This window comes from Balaenoptera musculus, chromosome 14, assembly GCF_009873245.2.
Source record: "Balaenoptera musculus isolate JJ_BM4_2016_0621 chromosome 14, mBalMus1.pri.v3, whole genome shotgun sequence".
Lineage (NCBI taxonomy): Eukaryota > Metazoa > Chordata > Mammalia > Artiodactyla > Balaenopteridae > Balaenoptera > Balaenoptera musculus.
The window spans coordinates 15,552,054-15,578,784 of NC_045798.1; the positions used below are offsets into that span (position 1 = coordinate 15,552,054).

Sequence of the window (26,731 nt, forward strand, 5' to 3'; positions counted from 1 at the left end):
AAAACCACTTAGGAAGGAAAGAACCCACATCCTCGGGTTGGTATGTCTCTAGATATGATAATGAAATTGGGTGTTCCCTTGGGGGACCAGTACCCAGCGCCTACTGGAACGAGTGATCCAGGGCTGTGGTTATTCCGTATGGCCAGATCGCAGCCAGTGCCAGGAGGCGAGAGAGGCCGTATCCCGGCTCCGTGAGCCTTCTCACCTACCCTTCTTTTCGTTTCAACCCTTGTTGCCGAAAATCCTTCTAAAATGGCCTTTGGAATCACAGCCCAGGAGGAGGAGGAAGACAGGCAGGAGGCCAGGCCGATGGCTACCACCCCAGACCAGGTCCTGCAATGGGCTTTCTCCTTAAATCCCTTTTCCTTGGGCTCGTCCTGTTCAAGCAAAAAGACATTTTGGTTAATTCAGGATTCTGCTAAAGACAACAGCAGATCCTTCACGTGTGTGCATTCACTGGAAACGGGAACAGAGAGCACAGAGGCTCACCTCAGGCTGTGCATGGCTGCCCTGCGGCTCAACCCGCTGGTCTCCTTGGCCAGCTCCCCCCTGACCTTGAGCAGTCGCCCTCCGTGGACTTGACTGAGGTAGGGCTGGGGACGCGGCTCACCCCAAGGTTTCCACTCCCGGCAGTAGGTTCAGGTGGCCTGTCAGTTTCCTGAGTTCCCCAGGGACCTTGGGAGAGTTCTCTGAGATCAGGATGCAGTCGGGGCTTGAACCCATAGTGGGCTGTCGGCGTTGGCAGCTCCGGTGAGCAGTGGTGGCAGCGGCAGAAGCGGGGTCAGAGCAGAGGGAGCCTCGGCTCAGCTCTCCTGCGCTGTGAGCCTATCTCAGTGCAGGCGGCAGAGGCGGCAGAAGCAGGGATGAAAGGGGCGGGGGGGGGGGGGGCAGGGGAAGCGGCCCGCGCTGGGCATCCTGCCCCAACCCCCGCTTTCCAGCTGCCTCCACTGCCACCGTGACTTAGGGAGGCGGGTGGGCAAACTCCCCCTCGCCACATCCTCTTCCCAGCCGGGCAGGGCCTGATCCCGGGGTGCGGTGCCCCGTCTCCACGGCCAAGTCTTCTCGACTGCGGCCTTGGACAGGCTGGTCCCACGGCCAGCACCACACAGCTCTGCCCCTCACTAGGGGAGAAGTGGTGGACGTTTCTGTTTTTAAAGCATAGCCCTTTAGGGAAACAACGAATCACTGAGAACCACTGAGATTCCCCAAGGGAATCGGGAGATGGACATTGTCCTCTTTATCTCTGGAGGGCCACGGGCCATTGGAGGCAGCTCGGCACCAAGCCCCAGGCCAGAACCCCTTCCCCTCTCCAGAGAAGGAACTTTGTTTGCACATTTGGGTGCCTTTTAGCTTTTGTGTATTGAAATGGGCATTCTGGAAGCAGGAGTCAAGGGGCAGCTTTCAGAGGAGGGCGTGAGTCCTCCGACCTCAGCATCTGCCCCCAGGAGGCTGAAACCTGGGAGGGGCGCCAGGGAAACTGAGTGCAGCCCCCCCCAGCCCCCAGGGTGAAGGCTGGTACCAGGAAGAGTGGGATCTAGTCCAGGCCTCCCAACCCCATTCTGTGAAAGGCCCTGGTTTTAGCCAGGGACGGGATGAAGGCCAAGGGGCACCAGTGCTGGTGTACCGGACTCCAGCCGCTGGTGGGCGCCCTCGTGACTGAGGCTCAGGACAGCTGCCCCCTCGGCGTCACTGGGGGCCTCCTCAAGTTGGCCCTCCAGCTTGCACACAGGCTGTCAAGCAGGGAGCGGGTGTCGCCCAGGGCTGTGAGCTCTGGGGACCCAGGACATCCCGCTCAGATGCCCTCTCACCTCCCACGTCTGCTGAACAACACCAAGGTGAGATGCGCCAACTGGGTCCGGGTCACGCCACCTGTCAGTGTCTGTGATGGCCCTGTGCCCCTGCCCCGCTTTGGGGGGCACACCATCTGGCCCCTCCTCCATGCTTCCCTCCCCCAACCCAGCCTTACTCCACACCACGTGACAATCATTTTGTACAGACAGAGGGAGCGACGCTGTAAGGTTTTTGTACAATGGCGATTTGTTACCTAGGAAACCCACCGCGTCTCCGGATTTCTGCCATATTAATAAAAGAGCCTCTGCTTTGTACACGTGGCTGCTGCCTCGTGACTTCCACCAGGCACCATTCGGTGGCTTCTGAGATCGTGGGGAACAGGGAGAGGACCCACCCCTGCCCGTTCCTGACCCTACCTCAGCCCCACCCCTAGACGTGCCACAAAGTCCAGATCCGTCAGGCCCAAGAGCCTTCGGCCCTGGAACCGACCACTTGTCAACCTGACCCAGGTTAAGAAGAACTAGTAACAGCTGGGTGTATGTTATTTTCTGTATACTTGAAATATTTAATAATTTTTTCATTGGAAAAAAAGACAGCTGAGTCCCTTTACTGCCGGCATAAGGCATTGAGCAAATGGAAGAGCTGCTTATTGAAAAGGCAGGTCACTGGCTGACAGCAGGAAGGCGCCCGGGAGCGGTCATCACCCTCCCAGAAGCTCGCAGGCAAAGGAACCCCAGCCCAGGGCTCCCCCTGAGGTAGGCACAGGGCACAGTCAAACTGACTCCTGTTTTGCAGCTGGGGAAACCTCTGAAGCCAGCAGACAGTTCTAGAGGCAGAGTCTAGAGCTGTGCCGTCCAATATGGCAGCCACTAATGGGCCAGTGCCACTGGCTGCTATTTTGGAGTGATACATATTATCATTAATTTCACCTTTTTCTTTTGGTTTTATTAATGTGGCGACTAGAAGATTCAGAATTAGGTACGTGTCTCACATTCTATTTCTGTTGGACAGCGCAGCTCTAGAACTCAGCCCGCGTCGGCCCGAGGCCCACAGCGCACAAGCTGTTCTACCTGCCAGGTCCAAGTCACCCTGACTCCCTAAACCCGGGTTTGGCAGCCCTGAGAGAAGCAGCGGGAAGGCAACAGGGGGTGACTATGGGGAGGGGCCTGGGCCTCCACAACTGTCTCCAGCCTGGAAGGCACCCAGGCATCCCCTTCGCCCCAGACCCCAACTTTCAAGAGGCTCTGTAGATAACGCAAGGAAGTCTTCTACCTGCTGCCTGGAACTCTGTCCACAGGGAAGCCCAGCCTCCGCAGTCCCAGAAACAAGGTTTAGCTGTCCTTACTGCACACAGCGGCGACTGGGGAGCTTCGGCAGAGCGCACAGCCCCACGAGCCCACGCCCCGTTCATGGTCTCTGCCTCGGCCACACTCGCCTGAGCGGGTTCTAACGAAGGCACTTCATCCTCGGTCTCACCGCCTGCAGTGACACCCCCGACCACCAGGCGGACCCCGACACAGCTTCACTCACACAGTTTTCAAGTGAATCACTCCAAATTCAGTGAGCAGGGCCACCAGGAGGAAGGTCAAGTACAAGAGGAGCAGGCAGCAGCCGTAAACTCTGTTCAGCTGGAAGCATTGCAGTGGGACCGAGACCAGGGAACAGACGAGGCTGAGGCCTAGGGTGCCAGCCAAGACCCACACCAACAGTCCATCCGGCTCCAGCTGCAGGGAACACGGGGAGAGAGGCTGGGTCACTGCAGCCGACAGTCAAACTGAGGTTTGAGGGCCCCTCCTTAGGGGCCACGGAGGGACTTTCGGCCTGCCCAGTGGGACGGCACCCCGCACCTTGAAGTTCAATGTTTTTAAGCCACCTGGTATGCAGTAATTTGTTATGGCAGCCCTAGGAAACTAATTCATATAGGTTTTATATATATGTATATGTAGATATGTATGTATATATAAAAATATGCATATATATGTATACATATATATATTACATGCAGTAGTTGAAAAATTCTCCAGCAACACAGAATAAAAGGAAATTGTCCTCTTCCTACTTCTCTCCCTTTCAGATTTAGTTAGCATCTATCTAACATATATGGAAGACTTAACCCTAGGTGCTATGCTAGGTATATTACACCCACCTTAGTCTTCTATCTCCCCATCACATAAGGAGACCGTTAGGACCAATCCACAGTGAGGAAACTGAGTACAGCCGACCCTTGAACAACACTGGTTTGAACTGCATGGGTCCGCTTATATGGGGACTTTTTTCAACAACTATAGCACCTGTATTTTCATTTCACGATCTTTAAGCGTGGGGGGGAAAACATTTGTGTTGAATTAGAGATCACAGTATGTGGAATCGAAAGAGCTAGGGGTTTGAGTCATGATTCTATGCAAACTCTTTCGGCATCCTGTCCCCGGGTCAGTCATTTATCAATTCCTTTGCTTTTGAGGCAGAGATAGCAGTACTCAGATTTGCGAAGTCCAAGCTCATACCCTACCCTGTCTCTCCATACAATGATACATGTACACACAGATGTGTGGGTACACGTGTGCACATACAGGCCTGTCCATCCATTCTGAAACCACAAATGGGACCATACAATAGGTACGTGTTTAAGAGCAACCTGTTTTTCAGCCAACAATACGCCATGGACATCCTTCTATGATGACCTCTCATGATGCCCTATGTCTTATGCAATTAAAAGCAGGAGCACAAACAAAGGCAGTGGAATGCAGACAGACAGACATACCACCCCCCCACACACATTCCACAAGGAGCCAGAGAAAAGAAGTAGGGCTCTCAGGGGGCCAAGCCCTAAAGCCTCAGTATCAGGAGCCGCCTGAAAATCGAGAATGAAAGGAACCTATTAAACCCGTGAAGAGTATAAACAAAATTTGCAGACACAGGGTGTTTACCCCTTAGAAAAGCAAACTTTTCAAGCGGTAAGTAGCTATTTGCTTATGGGCGTGGCCACTGTGAAAGGCCGGCCCTGCTGCCAGTTAATTACAAGTCAGCCGCAAGAGTCTGTTCAAGAACTAGCTGCCTCTTGGAGAAAGAGGTGGGCGACTTTGTTCCCATTAACGACGCCATCATTCAGCTGCACATTCCAAGTGCTTCCACGCGATTAGCCTTAAAACCATCCCCTGGGCCACATCCGCTCCCCGTCTCCATCCTTCTCTGGTTTGGCCTCTGAATCCAAGTCCTTGGGAATGCAAAGCTGGGGCCCGAATCTGGGTTGACTCTGCCTTGCACAGGGTGCTGCTGGCCCTGTGCAACATTTCCAAAGAGAAAACTTCACTTAGGAATCTCAATTTCTTCTCTAGAAAAGCTGGATTATCTGGCCACAGGAGGCCCACCTGAGTCACCCACACGATTTGGTTACCTGCCCTGAAGTAGTGTTTTGAGTTTTCAACTTTGTTGGAAACCTGTTTCTCAAGTGTCCAAACCTTCATCGGTCCCCAGGGAGCATGTTTAAAATGCAGGTTTCCAGCCCCCAGCCCCTGGAATGCCTGGGTCAGGAGGTCTCACACGTTCCCAGGAAATTCCTGGGTGCCCTTGAACCCAAAGAAACTCTGCTGCTCAGTGCATTTCAGAACTTCTCCAAATCTATGGAGATCCCCCCTTTCTGGGCTGTTGCCAACATTCTCTCTCACCCCAGCCTGTTCCCTCCAGGCAGTGGTGGGATAAGGTGTTCAGCCTGGCCCTTACCTCATGTCTGCTTATCCAGGAAGCTTGTGGTGGTGGTGGTAGGGGAGGCATCAACCCCATTTCACAGGTGAGGAAACTGAGGCTCAAAGATCCTCAGAGTCCTGATTCATTCAAAGTCACATAGCAAGAGACTTCAGTGATGAGACCAAGACCCCAATCCTGGGCCTTCCTGCCCCTTTCCCTCAAAGCTACATCTTAATTACTCTGTGACCTTGCAAGGAATACCTTTTTTAACCCTATATGCAAAATGTTTTTAAGGTATTCTACAAATCAGACACGTCGCAAATGTAGACAAGTCCTCTCCCCAGTAAGTGTCATCTACTGAGATGTGAATGGTCTCCGGTCCAGAGGAGGGAGGGGGAAGAGGAGGACCGGGAAGAGGGGGAGAAAAAGGGAGGGGGAGAAGGAGGGCGAGGGAGGAGGGGGGAGAGGGGGGGAGGAGGGGGGAGAGGGGGGGAGGAGGGGGGAGAGGGGAGGAGGAGAAGAGAGCTTTACGAGGAGGCCCCCGCAGAAGCATCTGGCCACTCACCTCCACCTCCACGTGGCCCCTGGAGATCTGCAGCAGGCAGCCCAGCCCCACGCCCACCAGGACATCTGCAGCCCAGCTCAGGAAGTTTGCCAGAACATAACGCCCCATAACCCCAACCACACGGCCCACTGGCTTTCTTTCTGATCTCTGGCTGTGTTCCCCCCTCCCCCCAAAAGCCACCCTATCTGAGGAGACCTTATCCAGTTTTAGCGCCTCTAAGAGAGTCTCCAGTGCACATTTTGCCTCAGTCTGTAAGGATCGCAGGAGGTGACAGAAACGCTTGGTACCTGGTAAGATGGAGAAATGGGAAGCGAGGTGAAGTGACCACCCATGGTCCATTGGGGAGACTGGGGACGGAGCATGTCTCGGGGCCACCCCTAGGGGTTGTTCAGGGGACGCTGCTCCAGCAAGGGCTCCGTCCTTCCCACCCCAACCTGGCTTTAGGGCTGTGGTCAGGAGAAGCCACAGCCCTAAAGCCAGGAGCGGGTCACAGTGAGCACCTGGGAGTGAGAGACAGCAGGAGGCATGCTGCACACAGGTTACACCGCTGGCATGCGGCAGCGCTGAAACCGGCACCCAAGACTGTCCACATTCAAAGCCCTGTCTTTTTCACAGCCCCAGGCGGCCTGACCCTGCCTTTTCTATATAGACCAAGGGGTGGCAAATTAAAGCCTGCAGGACAATCTGGCTCAAGGCCTGCTTTTATTAATGAAGTTATATTGGGACCCAGTCACGCCCATTTGTTTATGTATTGCCCATGGCTGTTTTCACATTACAACAGCAGAGTTGAAGAGTTGCAAAAGAGATCCTATGGTCCACAGAATCTAAAATATGTACTCTCTGGCCCTTTAAGAAAAAGTTTGCCAACCCTGACATCTACAGACCATGACGTCTGTAAGCAAGAGGGAGGGGTCTTCCACAAGCTTAGTGTGTGGGCACCTACTAATAATACCTCTGCCCTAACAAGACGAATATCTGCCATCACTGCTGTTTGCCAGGTGCAAAGCACTTCTGTCACCTCATTCAATCCTTATAACAACCTATGAGATCAGTCCTCTCAATATCCCCATTTTTACAGATGAAAAAGCTGAGCTTAAGCAGCCGCATCACCTGCCCCACGTGTTCCAGTGAAAGCCAATCCGGGGTGGGGTGGGGTTGGGGGCCACGGAGCACACCCTTGGCTCCCAGCACTGAGGGAAGGGCAGCCCCAGAAAGGATACTGAAGATGATGCCACCAAAACAGGCCGAGAACGCCATCCGCGGGTAGCCCTGGCGGGCCAGCGTGAAATCTGAGAAGACATCTGTGTGGAAACACGAGAAGGCCTTGAGTTGTGCAAGGCTTCCCCTGGCCCTTCTTGTTCATTCACTCCTTCATTCTACCCACAGTCATTCACTCAACAAACCCTGATGAAGGTCTGCCTGGCTCTGGCACTAGCTGGCTGGGTGCTATGGGAGGCCACATCGTCCCGTAAGACACAATTCCCTCCTTAATTCCTTCTACCTGCCTCTTTTCCACCAGGGGCAACTCTGAGGGTGTGACATGCCACCACCAATCTTTCACCCATGTCCCATCTGCTGCTAGCACACACAGTACCTCGGTGCAAATTAGGAAAAGGGGCCCAAAAAGGTGAGTGGAAGGAGAGCTAGACTTTGGGCCCCCTGATCCCTTGTCAGGATGCTCTTGGGCAGTGCACAACCTGACCAACCGTACTTGGCAGCTCTAGCTAGAGAAGGATATCTGTATGTATGAGTGAATGCCTAGCCATGTCGCACACCCATGGACACATTCCACCTGGTTGGCTGCAATGAGCTCCATGTCCTGCCTGAAGTCTGGGGAGCCATTGAGTGCCCATGCATCAGAGAGTGGGGAAGAGGCTGGGGGCTTCTACAGAGCCTCCCGGCTCAGGTACAGTCTGGGCCATCCCACCCGGATGCCCAATGATGGTCACTCCAAAATGACAGGCACTGAGCACGTGCTGAGGGCAGATGCCCTGGACGCCCCTGCCCACATGCAATTCTGTCTGGAGGAGCAAAAAGCAGTGAGGTGGCTGTGCTCATTCTAGAAGCCCACCCGGCCCCAAGTCACCTCCAATGCTGTTCCCCCAGGCCAGCAGCGTGAGCCCCAGGACGGTGTTGCTCAGCCGGAAGACCACACCCAGGGACCGTAAGATGTTCACCACCTCCGTGGCAGCTGCATTGATCCACAGGGCGCTGGTCAGGAAGCCCAGGAAAGCAAAGAGCTGGGGGAGGGAACAGGGACACAGCCTTAGTTCCTCAGCTATAAAATGGGACAATAACAGCACCTACTCCATGAGGTTCTCATGAGCATAAAATGAGTTAGTAGATGCAAAGCAGTTAGAGCCTGGCATATATTAAGTGCTCAATAAAACGCTAGATCAATATTACCATTTTGTCAAAAAGGAGTTCATCATAGCTTTCATCAGATTTCTAGTCTATGGACCAAATGCCACCTCTTCACCAGAAAAAGAAACTCCATACCCATGACCAGTCACTCCCCAGCCCACCCAACCTTCCTCGCAGCCCCTGGCAATCACTCCTCTATTTTCAGTCTCTCTGGATTCGCTTATTCTAGACATGTCATAGAAATGGCCTCACACAATACCTGGTCCTCCGTGACTGGCCTCTTTCACTCAGCATCATGTTTTCAAGGTGCATCCACCTTGGAACATGTGTCAGTACCTCAAAGACTAGTAAGAAACACTGCCTAAGACCATTTCTCTAAATAACCAATTGGCTGAAAATTCAACTTCCTTTGGGCTGGTACATCCATTCAGAGTTTCTGAAAATAAAAACTAGAATTGTTAAAAGCAATAATTAGTAAAAAAAAAAAAAAAAAAAAATTAAGTAAACTTTTGAGGAAAAGGTCTCTGGACAAACGACCTAAAAATTTTTTAACATCCTGCAGAGGTGAGAGAATGGGGAAAAAACACCCCCAAAGACCAAACAACTCCATCACTGGAATGTGATCGTTAGGAACCCAGGTGCTTCCTAGTTAGGATGGTGGAAAAGAGTCTGGTAGGTCTTTAAAAAGGTAAACATACAGTTCACATTTGACCCAGGAATACACCCAAGAGAAATGAAAGGATTATTTCTACAGAAAAAATTTTAAACCAATGGTCATGGCAGCATTATTCATAATATCTAAAAAGTAGAAAAACAACCCAGGGTCCATTAATGGATGAATCGATAAACAAAATATGCTATATCTGTATAATCAAATAGTATTCAACCATGAAAAGGAATGAAGTACTGACACATGCTACAACATGGATAAACCTTGAAAACATTTTGCTAAGGGAAAGAGGGCAGTCATAAAAGACCACATATTGTATGATTCCATGTATGTGAAATATATAGAACAGGAAAATCTAGAGAGGCAGAAAGCAGATTCGTGGTGGCCAGGGGATGGTGGGGAGGATGGGGAGCGCCTGCTACTGGGTACAGGGTTTCTTTTTGGGGTGATGAAGATGCTCTCAAATTGTGGTGATGGTTGCACAACTCTGTGAATATAATGAACACCATTAAGTTGTATACCTCAAACGGGTGACTTGTATGGTGTGTGAATTACAGCTCAATAAAATAAAGCTGTTACCAAAAGAAGTGGACCCTGAACAGGCACAAAACTCCTTAAAAGTGGCTTTAAAGACCTGTCATGGTGGAAAGTGATTAGCGGCCAAATTGTCCCAGAACATCTGCCCAGGAGACCTCAGTGTCCCCTCTCCCGGCTTGGAGAGCCTAGGTTTCTTACCCAGTGAAGCCTGGGGGGCTCGCTGTTGGATGTGGCAAAAAAGGTCACTGCAGCCAAGGCTGTGCCTGCGATCACCACTACGGCCCAGACGGGAAAGAGGCCACCTATCTCATAGACGCCATCTGCAGAGGGACGAGAAAGGGAACTGGTACTCTCCGTGGCTTCAACTTGGCGCCTCCTCCTGGAAGCCCCCTAAGAATGACTGAGATGCTGTGGAGGGGAGACCCATGGATAAAATGCACAGATAAAATTCGATTGTTTGGATATAGGGTAGATACCTCCTATGTGCCCAGCCCTGTCCTAGACACTTCAGGGAGACAGAGAAATTAAAGACACAGCCCCTGCCCGCAAGCTACTCACATTGGAAAGAAAAGACAAACACATGAAAAACAGACTCTCCAGCCTTTTGTTGTGGAACTAGGATGGGAATGGCTAAGACTACTCACCACCACTATCCTTTCCCGTGCCCATGGCAGACATCACTAATCAACCATGATGCTTTGGTCCAACTGAGCTTCAAGACAGCACCCTCCAGCCAGGCATTACCAATGGATGGGCATCGCTCCATGAGATGAACTGTACAGTCAAATACAACCTTACTCACTGATTCTGGCTCTCTTGAGAAGTCTACTCCACAAACCAATCCATTATAAAGTTACGAAGGTTCCAGAGGCTTCATATAAAAACACCAAAGGGAGGAAACCCTGCAGGCAGGCAGAACACTCTAGAATTCTCCACATACCATCCTTTCACCACTAGTCTCAAAGGCAATGGATGGTTAAACTGCCCAGGCACATGTAACAAGACTTTCCTTTTGTTCTTTAGTCTAGCTCATGGGCTCGCAAACAGCAGTGGGCATAAGGATTACACGAGGGGGCTGAATATATAAAATTGTGTGCACAATACACTGTGGGAGATTTTCAGGGGGTAATTTTGACGGATGTGACTTTTACTTATAGAGCTGGCTTTGGAACCTGACGCCTGGGTGAGAGGTCCTTTCTCTGTATTTCCCAGTCCTGTGTTAGAGGAATTTCAGGAGGTGGCTGGGGCATGGCGTAGTCAGGAAGGACTTCTTGGCGTGCTGAGGATGTGAGCTGAGTCATAAGCAGAGAGGGGCACAAGGGTTCTACAGGAAGAGGGAAGAGATGGGTGGGAAGGAATTGAGCAAGTTAGTGTCATCAATAGCAGAAAAAGGCCTGGAGAAGGTGGCTGGCTCAGGGTCTCAGAGGCCTTGAATGATAGTTGGAGGACACAGGCTTTTTCCAAGAGGCATGGGGGAGCCATGGAGGTCTTAGAGTGGAGGAGTGACCACAACATGTGAAAAGTGGCACTTTAGAAAGATGGCTCTGGGGGTGGCCTAGAGAGGGAGGATGGAGGTTGGCAGTGAAATTGGGAGACTTGGCTGGTGGACACGGCACCCCCCAGGCAGGGCTCTCTATCTCTACCCTCACTTCTCCGCCTTAACTTTAATCAATGAAAGTAACCCGCTCCTGATTAATTCTATTAAATGCTTATTAACTGGAAGCATTTTTGCCGGATTTATTATCTCCAGCAACATTCAGTTCCCCTAATAACCATACTGTTCTACCTAAAATTAACTGCCCTCACAGTGACTGTCCTAGGCTTTAACTTTAGCACGTGAAATTAATCTTACTACACAAAACTTAAAATTTAATTACCCCTCAAGCACCTTCAAATTCTCCAACCTTGTAGGGTATTTTCCCACTATCATACACTGCCTACCACCCTACTTAAATCTATCAACAAGCCAAAAATCAGCATCTTCTCTCCTAGACTTAATCTGACTAGAAAGAGTTTTACCAAACACCACTTCCGTTATTCAATTAAATTCTCTACACTAGTTTCAGACCAAAAAGGTCTAATCAAACTATATTTCCTATCATTCCTCATTACCCTTACTCTAAGCATAGTTTTATTTAACTACCACGAGCAAACTCCATAATAACCACAACACCAATAAGCAGTAATCAACCAGTAACAATTACCAATCAAGTACCATAACTATATAACGCTGAAATTCCTATGGCTTCCTCGTTAAAAAAAGCCAGAATCACCTGTGTCATAAATAACCCAATCTCCTAGCCCATTGAACTTAAATAAACTTCCACCTCTTCGTCTTTTAAAACTTACAGCACTGTTGAAAATTCTACAATCAGTCCTGAGAGAAATATTCCTAAAACAGTCTTATTAGAAACCCAAACTTCGGGACTTCCCTGGTGGCGCAGTGGTTAAGAATCCGCCTGCCAATGCAGGGTACACGGGCTCAAGCCCTGGTCTGGGAAGATCCCACATGCCTCAGAGCAAGTAAGTCCGTGAGTCACAACTACTGAGCCTGCGCTCTAGAGCCCGTGAGCCACAGCTACTGAAATCCACGTGCCACAACTACTGAAGCCCGCGCGCCTAGAGCCCGTGCTCCGCAGCAAGAGAAGCCACCTCAGTGAGAAGCCCGCGCACTGCAACGAAAAGTAGACCCCGCTTGCCACAACTAGAGAAAGCCCACGCACACCAAGACCCAACGCAGCCATAAATAAATAAATTTATTTAAAAAAATAAATAAATAAAAATAGTTAAAAAAAAAAAAAAAGAAACCCAAACTTCAGGGTCAGTAGCCACAGCCATTGTATAACCAAATACTACCAGTATTCCCCCTAGATAAATCGAAAATACCATTAAACCTAAAAACAAACCACCAAAATTCAACACAATTCCAAAACCAACACCACCACCCACAATCAACCCAAGTCCTCCATAAATAGGTGAAGGTTTTGAAGAAAACCCCACAAAACTAATTACAAAAATAGTACTCAAAATTAATGTATGTTATCATTATTCTTACAAGGAATCTAACCATGTCCAAGGACATGAAAAATCATCGTTGTTATTCAACTACAAGAACACTAATGACCAACATATGAAAATCACACCCATTAATAAAAATTATCAACACACTTATTGATCTACCAGCCCCATCAAACATTTCATCATGATAAAATTTTGTTTCTCTACTAGGTATTTGTTTAATTTTACAAATCCTGACAGGCTTGTTCCTAGCAATACACTATACATCAGACACAGTAACCGCTTTCTCATCAGTAACACACATCTGCCGAGACGTAAATTATGGATGACTCATTCGGTATATACATGCAAATGGAGCGTCCATATTCTTTATTTGCCTACTTATTCACGTAGGACATGGCCCATATTATGGGTCCTACACTTTCCTAGAAACATGAAATATTGGAATTATTCTGCTACTCACAGTTATAGCCACTGCATTCATAGGCTATGCATTACCATGAGGACAAAGATCATTCTGAGGAAGGGCAGTCATTACCAACCTTCTTTCAGCGATCCCATACATTTGACAAAACTTGTCGAATGAATGAGGCGGCTTCTCCGTAGATAAAGCAACTCTTTCACGATTCTTCGCCTTCCATTTCATCCTCCCATTTATCATCACAGCACTAGCAGCTGTCCACCTACCATTCCTTCCCGAAACAGGACCTAATAATCCCACAGGAATTTCATCCGACATAGATAAAATTCCATTTCACCCCTACTGTACAATTAGAGACATCTTAGCTGCCTTACTACTAGTTCTAGCATTACTAATATTCGTTTTATTTTCACCCAACTTACTAGGAGACCCCAGCAAACCCCCTCAACACACCACCACACGTTAAACCAGATGGTATTTCCTATTCGCATAGGCAATCTTACGATCAATCCCCAACAAATTAGGAGGAGTTCCAGCCCTAGTCATTTCAATCTTAATCCTAGCATTTATCCCAATACTCCACATATCCAAGCAACGAAGCATAACATTCCGACCTCTTAGCCAGTGTCTGTACTGAGTACTAGTAGCAGACCTATTAACACTAACATGAATTGGAGGACAACCTGTAGAACACCCCTTCAACATCATTGGAAAGCTAGCATCTATTTTATACTTCTTTCTAAGTCTAGTATTTATACCAGTAATCGGCATCATTGAAAATAATCTCCTAAAATGAAGAGTCTTTGTAGTATATTTCATTACCCAGGTCTTGTAAACCAGAAAAGAAGAACAACACATCTCCCTAAGATTCAGGGAAGAAGCTTCAGCTCCGCCATCAGCACCCAAAGCTGAAATTCTACTTGAACTGTTCCCTGACATTTTTTTATGGGACATTTACAAGATTATTGAGTACTGTGTCAGTATTAAAATGACCCATTTTTACCATAAACTGCTATGTACATCATGCATAACTGCGCTACTCCCACAGTCTGGGGGTTCTATCCAGTGCTCGGCCCAGAAGCGGGGTCACAAATGCATTAGCCTGGACCAGCTACCACTAGATGGTGTTGGGGCAGGTGGACAAGACACTACATATCATAGAATCACATCTCAGGAAACGGATTCCTTCATCAATTCTCTCACTGTAACAAATTTAAATACCTTAAATGTATTGGAAATGATGCCAGTTTCCTACTGATGCAGGTGAGGGGCGCCCTTCCCCGCTCTGGGTCCACACTGTGTCCTGATGGACGCTCCTTCCCTCAGTGCCTGTGTCCTCCCATAAAATGGAGGCGAAACACAGAGAATCTGGCAGCCTTTTCATCCAGACACACTTTAGCAAAAAAGCCACAGCCAGCTATGCATTTGCTACCAGAGCCCTACCTCCACTCCAGGAGATGCCCCTGGGTTGAGGGGCAGGAGCCCAGATGACAGAGAGAGGAATGCGCAGCATGAGATACTAAGGTCAGACAACGGGAAGAACCTAGGTAGCAGGAGTTAGAAGACACCCGACAAGACTGGGCATTGCTTTAGCCAGAGCAGGTCAGAAAAGGAAAGCCTGGGGCAGGCGGGGGAAGACTCAATGCCAGTGGGGACCAGCCAGGTCACACAAATGAGTGAAGTAACCCACCCAGGTCACCCACAGTAGGCAATGGAGGGGCCTGTGAGGAATCAGTCAGTGGGCACCCGCATTGTGGGGGGGCAGGGGGTGCCCCTCTGCTCAGCTCCAGCCAATTTTGCTTTTAGGAATGTGGCCCAGACCTTCTTGAGAAGCCCAGCCCTGGATTTTGACGTGAAATCTGCAAACTGTGTAAGGCAAGGGAATGAGCCAGAGGGCTGGACTTGGTCCGAGGGCCACCGGTGTCTAGCCTCCATCTGGAGCCAGCGGGCCTGGACCAAGTGACTGCAGGAGGCTGGTGTCCTTCATGGCACAAGCACACATTAAACACCGGCTGTATGTCCAGGATTGCCCCTCTGGCCCAGGGTCCCCTGGTGTGGCTGAGAAGAAAACTCGGGAATATGGGGAAGAGGGAGGTGGGCTGGCCTGGGGGAGGGGATACTCACAGGCCCCCGACTGCAGGGTCAGGACCAAGAACAGGGGGCTGATGACCAGGTGCAGGCAGTTGAGGGGCCGTTTCCAGTTCCCATCCTCCTTGTCGGGGTCCATGACGGGGACGGTGAGGAGCAGCAGGAACTCCACGGGTAGCTGCCAAGTGTGGGAAGCCAGGGAGGCCTGTGCTCGGCTGCCCCACCCTCAGCTCAGTTACTCAAGAACAAGGCTGTTGCTAATAGAGCACCCACTGTGTGCAGGCCCCCAAGTGCCTGGATTAGCCTCCTACTGCTGCTGTAACACGTTGCCACACACCGAGGGCTAGTACAGCGCCCCAACTGCTAATCCTGACAACGCTGTGAATAGGAAGTCTAATTTTCCTACCTTTCAGATAAAGAAACTGAGGCTCAGAGAGGTTAAGAAACTTTGCCAAAGCCACACAGAAGGGTATATGAAACCAGGATAGAGGGGCAGCTCTGACTAACCCCACACCTTGTGTTTTTAGCCAGTAACTAAACCACTGACAACACTTACGGAGTGCTTACTATACGCTAAGCACCAGAGCCAGCCCTTTACATATATTAGTTCATTAAATTGTCACAATCACTGTAGTAGGCTGGATACGGTTCCCAACTCTTCAGTCCCTTCCTGTAACAGAATTAAACATTCCCACACTTTGTCAAATGACTAGAGTCTGCAGAACATATTTCCCTGTCCCACTGATGTTGAACTTGGCCATGTCACTTGCTTTGGCCAATGGGCTGTTGGTGAATGTGATGTGAACAGAGGCATAAAACGTGCTTGGAGAGTTTGCCTTGGTCTCTTCTGCCAAGAAAAGAGCACACTCCCACTGGCCCCAGAATGAGATGGGGGGGCAGACCTGAACCACCAACCAGAGGCACCCTAGATGACTTATAGGCTCTTGAACAAGAATAAATATTGTCATCATAAGTTAATGAGATGTTGGGGGGTTGTTTGTTACACAGCACTGCTGCAGCAATAACTTACTAATACAACCACTCCAGAAGAAAGGTACTGTCATTATCCCCATTTTTCAGTGGAGAAAAAACTGCAGCTCAGAGAGATGAAGTGACTTGCCCAAGGTCATGATGTAGCTAGAGCCACTGTGGGGTATAAATATAGTTCATTATCTACCCCCTGGGTCTGAGAAGGCCTAAGAGGTATCCACGTTAGAGGGCTGTGAGGTGAGACCCCTGACTTTTTTGGTCTGGGTGGTGGAAGGCAGCTGCAGTTGTGCCTCACGTAAACCAGCCCGGATACCCCTGCCCACATCGAGACCTCAGGAGACATTTAGCTCAGGGAAGCAGTGGGGATCAGAGGAGAGCAGTCTCGGCCTCATTTGGACTCACTATGACCCACTCCCTCCCCGTCCCAGTTCCCTGCCCTCACCTGGTCAGGAGGGGTCCCCATCTCCTCTCTCTCTGTCCCTGAGAAGATGCTCTCATTCCTCCATGGGGGGCAGAGCCCTAGCTATGCTCCATGACTCAGTTTCCCCATCAAGTCCCAGCTCATCTATTTCCCCATCAAGTCCTCAGCAGAGCCCGACCCTCCCCTCATTGCTCTGGAGAAGGTTGAGGGGCCACTGTCCTGTGCTGTCATGAAGCCAGGAGCCTGGCTCAGAGTCCCCCCTTACCTTGAACACCTTGAGGACCCTCCAGTACACCGACTTTGTCCTCCACTTCCTGTAATCCAGGGGGTTGAGGGCCTGCAACAGGATCTGAGCCGTGGTCTCCTGGTAGAAGAGCAGCGGCCGGTACTCCTCACCTGGGGGTGCAAGGTGGGAAGGGCAGCTGTCCATGGCTGGCTCAGCCTCCGGGAAACCCTCTTCCCTCCCCCTCCCACCAGTCCCCCCCACCACTGGGAAGAAGGAAAAGCCCAGGGCCTGGCCAGGGTGCAGGCAAACCCGGCCCAGAGCTTAGCCGAGGTGGGACCTGGATGGCCCCATCTCCCCACCTCTCCATCCCAGCCAGGCACAGGGCACTGGACTCACCGTAGTCATAGCTGTTGGTATTAGAAGACACCTGATCCTCCTCGGAACCTGAGAGTATCTCTGTAGGAGAGAGGGGAGTTTCCCATGAGCCAGCTGGGGCGCCCAGACCCTCCCACCACTGTTCTAGGGTAGAGCATCTCTGGGACAGGACAGTTTTCAGGGTGCAAGTGTCCAGGCCCTCTGTATTTTGGATTTCTCAGCAATCACCCTGCACACTCAGGAATTCTTACAGATTGAGGAAGTCTAACTCACAAAACAGTTTCAAATCTAATGATGCAGCCATAATGCTAAATTTAATAAGGGTGTTTGAAGACATCATTGAAACATCTACTGACGTCAATTTTGTACCTTTCAGAATTTGGAACCCATCATATGTTTCTTTTCCAGTTGAAACTTTTCTCGGGAGTCCTTGGGAATGATTAGAGGACTGAGCCCTGTAAAGAAGGGCTTCCTAAAAGGAAAATGGCCTTTCTCAAGTGAGGAGTGCTAGTCCTGATTCTGCCTCTGTGTGACTTTGGGCCCTTCTCCAGGCCTCTTTTCCCCTTCTGTTCCAGTCTGGAGGCCTATGATGGGTTTAAAAGACAGCACAGGGTAATATGTGCTGAACTCTGAAGGCTCAGTTGATAAAAGAGGGGAGAAGAGGAAAAATCATGGTAGACTTCCTGTAGGAGGAGTCACCAGCACCTGTGTCAGGGCCCCAGGGATTTGAGAGGTAATGAGATAGACTCTGGCCCTCTGGAAGCTCACAGTCCAATAGACGGAAATACAAGCAAATTAATAACAGAATGGAGAGATAAAGGCTGTGCTGGGGAGAGTCTGGAAGCTGTACAAGCCCAGAAGAGACACCTGGGGGTCTCTGCAGAGCTCCCTCCAGGCTGAGTCCTTAAGTCTTTCAGAAGAAGGGCACACCAGGGAGAGGGGACAGCACACGCAAAGGCCCAGAGACAGCCAGATGGAGCATAGCGTGTTCAGGGACGCGGAGGTAGCCCTGCACAGCTGGGGCATGGAGTTTGGGGTATGAAATGAGTCTGGAGAAGAAAGCTGAGGCCCAGCACAAATGGCAGCAGATCAAGTGCAAGGTTCTCAGGCTCACACGCTGAAAGGGACCAAGCACGTCATGGGACCAAGTGAAACAGGCTGGGTGGCGGAATTCTGGTTTTCCAATCAGGTCTGCAACCAACCCACCTCCACGTGTTGGGGCTGACGACAGAGAGTGGTGGGGACTGGGGCAAACTGGGGACCCACACCTTGTCCTAAGGGGGAAGCCCCATTCAGCTCTAGTCATTGTGCCAGGCAGGGATGGAGGACCAGATGGTCTCATGTTTCAAGAGAAGTCACAATTTATATCAAGTCTTTTCATTTTAGGGACTTCCCTGGTGGTCCAGTGGTTAAGACTCCACGCTCCCAATGCAGGGGCCCCAGGTTCGATCCCTGGTCTGGGAACTAGATCCCGCATGCCGCAACTAAGAGTTCGCATGCTGCAACTAAGAGTTTGCGTGCCGCAACTAAGAGTTCGCATGCCGCAGCTAAGAAGCCCGCATGCCGCATCCAAGAGCCAGCACAGCCAAAATAAAATAAATAAATAAATAAATATTTAAAAAATTAAAACAAAATCTTTTCATTTTAAATCTTGGCCTAATATTTTTTAAAAGAACACACTGGTCACACCACAAAAAAACAACACTTCTGTACAGAAGAGGTGGTCTGTAGGTTCCCAGTTGTGGTCTCTAGCATTGTGGGTAGGGGGATGGCTTTTGGGGTCTGGGGAACCAGGGTCAAGTCCTGGCTCTGCCTCTCTCCAGTACCTATGGCCTGGGAAGAATTCGACTTCCCTGAGTCTGTTTCCTCACGCAAAAAGACGATCATACAATAGGTCCTACCTTACAGTCTTACTGAAAAGAATGAATTTGATAATTTAATAATTATTGACAATTATTGATAATTTACTCAATAAATTGTATATATGTGTATGTATTTTGTATTTGTGTGTTGTATGTATGTGCTGTGTATATGTTTGTATATGTGTGTTGTCTTTGTATATGTGTGTGCATGTTTATATATGAACTTGTGTACATGTGTGGACTATGTGTATATGTATTTGTGCATGTGTATTTATGTGTGTTGTGTATGCCATATATGTATTTGTATGTATGTGTATTTGTGTGTGTATATTTGTATAGTATATGTATTTGTGGTGTAGATGTGTGTGTTTGTGGATATGTGTGCGCATGTATTTGCATGTGTGTGGTACATGTATTTGAGTATGTATGTGTGTTGTGCATGTACTTGTGTACATGTATGTAGCATGTATGTATATATATTGTATATGTGAGTGTGTGCTATGCACGTATTTGTATATATGTGTGGGTTGTGTATGTGTTTGTGCATGTGTATTTATATATGTATATGTGGTGTATGTGCATGTTGTATATGTATTTGTGGATGTGTGTGTTTGCAGATATGTGTGTGCAAGTATTTGCGTATATGGAAGCATCTGGATTTTACCCCGACAGTAGGGGGCGCATTCCTGGACGCGAGCGGTGACAGCTCTTAGGAAGATGTGCCCCGGCAACAGGCAGCAGCATGAAGAACTAGTGAACTTGGACAAGCAGGTGATGAGGAGGCTTCACCAGCACAAGCAAAAGCGCAGAGGTGGGACCCTGGTAGAATGAGCAGAAAAAGTAGGAGATGGGCACTGGCAAAGGCCTCAAGAGACACAAGGCAGCAGTGAAGGGCAAGGAGGGCGCCAGGCCCACTGGTCCTCCCTTGGGGGCTCCATTCAGACCTCACCTGGAGTACCTGGCATGGAGTAGACCAAGGATCTCCTCTGCTGCCATTGGTAGATCCAGGTGCAGAGAACCACAGTGACCACGTAGAACACGTAGAAGCCCAGGTAACCTGCAGACAAGGGCATGCTGTCACCAAGTGGCATCCTGGCCACAGGGCCCAGAGAACAAGAGCTGCCAGTTCTGTCACTGGCGTCTGGTGGCGGTGGCTATCTGTGTAAGTCCAGCCCAGCACCAGTAGGCAAATGGCCATTTCCTGGAGCCCCGCCCCCTCCCCTGCCCTCCTTGGCCCATCTTCCCTTCCTACCAACTCCACCCCCTGCCTCCCCACCACCGATCTGGCAGTCAACGGTGGGTGTAACGCCTGGTATAGACAGTGGCCTCTAGGACACAATTCAAGTGCGAAGGGTCGGTGTCCTGCTCTGTGGCCTGGGAGGCTGAGCCCTGCAGACTGCATCCCTTGAACTCTGGCTGCCCTGGGCCCACCCATGCGGCCCTGACAGCAAAACAGAAGGCAGTAGGGGAGGGTCTGGGGCACTTCTTCCGGGCTCCCTCCCTGCTGTGGTGCCCTGTCTCTGGCAGGGACTGTGACCCTCCGTAACTGTCACTCATGTTGGGTGGTCCCAGGTCTGGGCCTGTAACCCCCAGCAGGCTCCTGGCCCCCCATTCTCTGCCCCTTCAGGGGCTCCCACTGTTGCTGGTCCCTGGTGTCTCTGCATCTCAGCACCCCTTGTTGGCTTCCTTAACCCTCTGTAAATTGTCCTGCCATTCATGTCATTTGAACCATCTGGATGCAATGGATATGCTGCCGGGACCCTGACGGCCACAATCAGCATGCTGGCTGTACTGCTTGTTAAAATTTGAAATTGTGAAAATTCAGAACATCACCCCGACTCTGCCCTGCCCTCTTTGGTTATCTGAACCACGAGTCCCCTGTTTTCACTCAAGCCATCTTGAGTAGGGTTTCCAACATTTGGAACCAAAGGCGAATCTGTGCCCTGCTGACCACTCCCTCCCGTCCCCCCGCGCCTCCCACCCATCAGCCCTGGGATGACCCCGCCCTGGTCCTGTGGCTGCTCACCCAGGGCCCATGCCAGCGTGACCCGGCCGCGGTAGAGTGCGGTGAAGATCAGGAACACGGCCCCCATGTAGAAAATGATGTCCCTGAGGAAGGGCCTCGAGGCCACCGTGAAGGGGTGCAGGATGGCGATGCCACCGGCCACCACGGTGGTAACCAGCACGCCCGCGCCTGGAGGAGAGGATGCCAAGCTTGGTCTACCCTGCGCCCCCTCCTGCTGCCCCACCCCACCCTAGCCGGGGCCTCTCGTACCAAACAGCGCCCCAAAGGCCAGGCCGGCTGTGCGCGGATCTGAGAAGGCCACCAGGGCGCTGAAGATATCCGGTGCCCCGTTCCCAAACGCCAGGAAGGTGACGCCATGGGGGAAGCGTGTCAAGGGGCCTCAGTGCAGGGGCTCCAGCCTGCCCAGGCCTTTCCTGGCCATGAGCTGCCAACCTGTCTCCCAGCCACCCGCCCTAACTGCCCTCCACCCCTCCGGGACAAAGGATACTGCCACATTGTGGGAAAGCTTGAGTGTGGTCGAAATGGCTGACAAGTTAGGGCAGAAACTATGGAGAAAAGGCAAACAGTGAGTGTTTCCACAATGAGTGGCTCCTGCCCCCATCCTTCCCCCAAGCCCAGGGTCACCCCAATGTCAACCTCCTGGGATTCCATTTTCCTATCCATAAGGTGGATATGAGCCCAAGGCCAAACTCACAACTTTGCCGCTGTAACTCCCAGAATCAGAAACAGGTAGAGCAGCCAAAGAGCCTGGGTTGTGGGGCCGGAGAGGGAAAAGAGCATTAAGTCCCGCCGGGGCCACCAGCCCCTCTCACCAGCTCCCCGGAGCGGGGCCTCACGTAGAGAGTGACGGCCAGAGGGAGGAGGTCGGGTGGGAAGTGGCAGAAGACGCCTTTGAGGTAGTCCAGGTAGCCCCCTTCACTGCGGCAGTCAGGGTTGGAGCGGACGAAGTCACAGCGGTTAGAGGCATTCAGGCCACACACTTCTCGACACTGTGGGAAGGGAGGCGGGACATCAGGGCCCGACACCCTGTGGTTGACTGGACCAGCCCCACCTAAGCAGTGAAGATAACCTCCTTCATCCTGGTCTCTAAGCCTCCAAGGGCCTCCAGGTGCCAGCCGCACACTTTAATTTTTAAAAATAAACTTGTGTTTGAAACTAACCCAAGTAAGTCCTGAATAGGTGTATTTAAAACGAAACAAAAAGAAACAATACATAAAGATTTCTAAATTCTCCCTTCTCATCCCTGCCCTCCATAATCCTGCCTCTCTCCAGATGTCCTACCATGATCAGTTTGAAGCAGACCCTTACAGACATTTCTCAGTTTAATGATTATTTGTATATACATCCTAGTATACAGTTTATTTCATAGAAATGAGTCTATCCTGAAGCTCGTTTCTGCAACTTAACTTTTACCACTTCACGTATGTGCCATGTATTGATATATTGATGCACATAATGATGAAGAGGATGATAAAAGTCAAAACGTTCTGAGGGATTTCTATATGCCAGGTACAGTGCTAAGAGCTTAAAATGTACCTCAATTAATCTGCACTATGATCTTATGAGGAAGGTACTATTATCCAGCCCATTATACAGATAAGGAGACTAAGACAATACCCCAGGGCCCACTCAGTGGTAGAGACAGGGTTGGAACCCAGGCAGTTTGAGGCTCTAGAATCCCTGTCCTTAACCATTACCACCCTCGCGCCCCCCCCCCCCCCCCACCGCCACTGTAGAGTCTTAGGATTTCACATCATGGATGATACACAGTAGAGGTAACGTTTCCCTACTGATGGGCAGTTGAGTGTGTCTACTTTTTCATTATTACCAAAATCAACTCTCTTGCACATGACTCTGAGTACATGTGAGACTATTCTGTCAGAGAGAATTCTAGAAGTGAAAGTGCTGAGTCAGAGAGTAACCCAGTCTGAGTTCCTCCAGAAGCGACCCAGAGACAAGGATGTCTAAGTAAGCAGAATATTTGGGAGGTGTATAGAACACAAGCACCAAGAGGGAGAAGAGACTCACTCAGGGACGGAAATGCAACCAGTGAAGGCTGGTTGAGATCGTTCCCACCATGGGCTGGTAATCCCAAGGGCAAGGGAGCTGGGGTATTTATACACCAACTCCTATCAGTCATCAGGTGAGCACTGCCAGGGAGGGAGGTGCTAGGTCCCCAGCACTTCTGGCCTACCATGCTTATGGGTGGTTCTGAAAAAAGATGCTGGGAACTCGAAGTCCACAGAAGCCCACCAAAATGGTAGCGTCCAAAGGATATGGGCAGGGCCCTGATAGTGTCTGTTGCAGAGGGAGAAACATCTTAAACATTTGATGGATTTTGCCAAAAGACCCTCCCTAAAGCTCTACTTAGACACACTCCCACCAGCAATGGGAAAGGAGTTTACACTTGCACCCCTACCGGGTTAGGGTTAGGATGGCTGCCATACGTCTGGTTCCAGCCAATGTAGTAGGAATCTCCCTGTTGTTAAGCTGCAAGTCCCAGAGGACGGTGAAGTGCTCTTTTCGTGTGTTAATGGCCATTTGTATTCCTTCTTTAAACTGCTAGTTTTTTCAATTGTTTGCTTCTTCTTATTGATTTATAGAAGCTCTTTATATAATGGATATTAGGCCTTTGTGAGGTTATGCATTTGCTTAGGCATTGCCTAGAAGCTCCCCCTTCTCAAACTTTATGTTCAAAAGCTTTGTCAATACCACCTCACACCCATTAGGATGGCTACTACACAAACCAAATGAACAAAACCAGAAAATAACTAGTGTTAGGGAGGATGGGGAGAAATTGGAACCCTTGTGCAACTGTTGCGGGTGTAAAAATGGTGCAGCTGCTGTGGAAAACAGCATGGCAGTTCCCCCCCAAAATTAAAAATACAATAACCAGTACCAGGGATGTAATGTACAAGGTGATAATTATAGTTTAACATAACCACTGGCTGTATGGTATACATGAAGTTGTTAAAGTATTTCCTAAGAGTTCTCATCACAAGGAAAAAAAAAAAAAACCTTTCTTTTCTATCTCTATGAGATGATGGCATCATTTCACAATATATGTTAAGTCAAATCATTATGCTGTACACCTTAAACTTATATACAGTGCTGTAGGTCAACTGTATCTCAATAAAACTGGAAAAAAACCCAGAATTACCATATGATCCAGCAAATCTTCTTCTGGGTATATGTCAAAAAGAATTGAAAGTCAGGTCTCAAAAAGACATTTGCACACCCATATTCGTGGCAGCGTGAGTCACAGTAGTCAAAAGGTTTAGAAGCAACCCAAGCGTCCATCAGTGGATGAATGGATAAGAAAAACGTGGCATATCCACACGATGGAATGTTATTCAGCCTTAAAAGGGAAGAAAATCCTGACGCAGGCCACAACATGGATGAGACTTGAAGACATCATGCTACGTGAAATAAGCCAGTTGCAAAAAACAAATGCTGTATATGTAATTCTACTTATGTGAGGTAACTGGATAGTCAAACTCATAGAGACAGAAAGCAGAATGGTGGCTGCCAGGGGCTCGGGGGAGGGGGAAATGGGGAGTTGTTTAATAAGGAGAGTTTCAGTTTTGCAAGATGAGAAAGTTCTGGAGGTGGATGGTGGTGATGGTTGCACAGTGTAAATGTTTTTAATGCCACTGAACTGTACACTTAAAAATGGTTAAGATGGTGAATCTTAGGTTATGTATACTGTATTATAATTTTTTTTTTTTTTTTAAAAAAGCTCTGTCAAATCATAGTTCCACCCCCTCCACAAGCCTTCTCTGAACTCCCACCAATGCCAAACTGGAGATGAGATTTCTTGTCCCTGAGCCCTCAGGTCATCTCCTCATCCCTTGCTTACTGGCTCTCTACAGACGCCACACTGACCCACCGTACCTATTTCATGCACTGTTCCTTCTGCCTGGTACACCTCCCTCAAAAGAACACCACTCTTTCATCCTCCAATTCTTAGACGCTTCTTCCAGGAAGCCTTCCCTGATCACCCCCCAGCGTAGGGCAGATCCTCCAGTTATAAGCTCCCATCACCCTCGGTCTTCTTTTACAAAGCACTTCTCGTGTTTTGAAATCCCCAGTTATTTGTAGGATCACAGACTTGTTTTAATGTCTGTCTCTCCCACCAAAGTCTTGCACACAGTATGGCCTCATAATTGTTTTGCCACACATTGTGCTGGACCCCAACTCAGTCTTCAAAACAGACCTAGGAGGTTGGTACAATTGTTTCCACTTCACAGATGAGAAAACCGAGGTACAGAGAGGCAAAGTGACTTGCCCCAGGGCACACAGCCTACCACTGCTAGCTGGTTTCAAACTCAGCTCTGCCTGAAAGTTACTAGCTGAAGCTCTTGGGGAAACAGCTCAACTGGGCAAGGGCAGCCTCCTCTTCCTGGCTTCTTCCCCACCTCCTGGTCTTCAGGGTCAGCCAGGGAGGATGCAGGGAGATGCTCCCAGCCCAGCTCGTCTCCATCTCCCTGACAGCAGAGTGAGTCAGCAAGGCGGGTCCCCCAAATCTGGCCTCCAGAATTGCATTTCTCTGCAGCCTACCTGCCCCCGCGCCCCAAGCTGGCCATCCCCTCCCTCAAAGCCCATCAGGACCTGAACCCAGCTCTGCCCAGGGGTGGCAGAGTTAAAGCAGCATTGCTCTGAGTCTGGGGTGGGTGACTTTTCAGATCATCTCATTCCCTTCTCATCCTCTTCCCTGAATCACTAAGGACACCCAGGGAATCCAGAGAGGGTCAAATATTTTCCCCTCTGTGAACAAGTTTCAAGGGCCAGGCTGGACAGGAAAGGGTTGCAAACTCAATGCCTTCGGGGCCAGGCAGATTATATAAATGTCTAAAACCACACCGCGGCTGCTGGCAATGGTGGTGAGCTGGAGGGTGCATGCCCTGCTGAAAGGCATCCAAGTTACAAAATGAAAGAAAACCCCTCCCCACACTGCCCAAAAAAAACTGAATCCAAACCAAAACCAAAACCACAGCAGCTAGCCGAGCCCGTGGGCCGTTAGTTTTCAATCCATACCAGTAAGACTGGTATGGAGACAGGGTCAGCTGAGAGGAAGCAGCCCTGGGTCGAGACCCAGCTTTGCCACCATCTGGCTGGGTGACCTTCACAGCCCCGTTAAGGGGTCTGGCCTTGTTTCTCCTCACCTACAGAGCGGTGTTCATCAAACCCACTCTGGCCACTGGCATCTTGGTGCCACATATGTTTTGTTAAGTGCTTCTCTACACTCCCTTTATTACTGAATATCAGAACGCACACTATCAAAGTCCACGGTGGCTCCATTAAGAAGTCAAACAATTAAACAACTCCAATATTAAGGGGACAATTTTAAATCGTTTCCATTTTGTTAGTTGGGGCCCAACAAGAAAGGCTTGGGGGCTTCCCTGGTGGTGCAGTGGTTAAGAATCCGCCTGCCAATGCAGGGGACACAGGTTTGAGCCTTGGTGCGGGAAGATCCCACATGCTGCAGAGCAACTAGGCCCGTGTGCCACAACTACTGAGCTCTAGAGCCCGCGAGCCACAACTACTGAGCCTGTGCTCTAGAGCCTGCGAGCCACAACTACTGAGCCCGTGTGCCATAACTACTGAAGCCTGCGTGCCTAGAGCCTGTGCTCTGCAACAAGAGAAGCCACCACAATGAGAAGCCCGCGCACTGCAACGAAGAGTAGCCCCCG

The 26,731-nt window shown here is 49.9% G+C and overlaps 1 protein-coding gene across 3 annotated transcripts in view; it reads right to left on the minus strand.

Annotated features, from left to right (window-relative positions):
• Positions 1–2,392: 2,392 nt before the first annotated feature.
• Positions 2,393–26,731, minus strand: part of SLC8B1 (solute carrier family 8 member B1) — a 30,613-nt gene continuing 6,274 nt past the window's right edge. For 2 of the 3 annotated variants that reach the window (XM_036823987.1, XM_036823986.1), the window contains 14 exons: positions 21,875–22,027; positions 21,733–21,785; positions 21,526–21,583; positions 21,288–21,393; positions 21,039–21,206; positions 19,962–20,069; positions 17,172–17,231; positions 16,815–16,945; positions 15,175–15,316; positions 9,810–9,931; positions 8,127–8,280; positions 7,261–7,341; positions 6,041–6,105; positions 2,393–3,515 (listed from right to left, as the gene is read on the minus strand). In XM_036823987.1, the coding sequence (XP_036679882.1) occupies positions 3,318–3,515; positions 6,041–6,105; positions 7,261–7,341; positions 8,127–8,280; positions 9,810–9,931; positions 15,175–15,316; positions 16,815–16,945; positions 17,172–17,231; positions 19,962–20,069; positions 21,039–21,206; positions 21,288–21,393; positions 21,526–21,583; positions 21,733–21,785; positions 21,875–22,027 (1,599 nt within the window). In that variant the 3' untranslated portion in view covers positions 2,393–3,317. The remainder of the gene's footprint in view (positions 3,516–6,040; positions 6,106–7,260; positions 7,342–8,126; positions 8,281–9,809; positions 9,932–15,174; positions 15,317–16,814; positions 16,946–17,171; positions 17,232–19,961; positions 20,070–21,038; positions 21,207–21,287; positions 21,394–21,525; positions 21,584–21,732; positions 21,786–21,874; positions 22,028–26,731) is intronic. The other variant, XM_036823988.1, reaches the window with a different exon arrangement.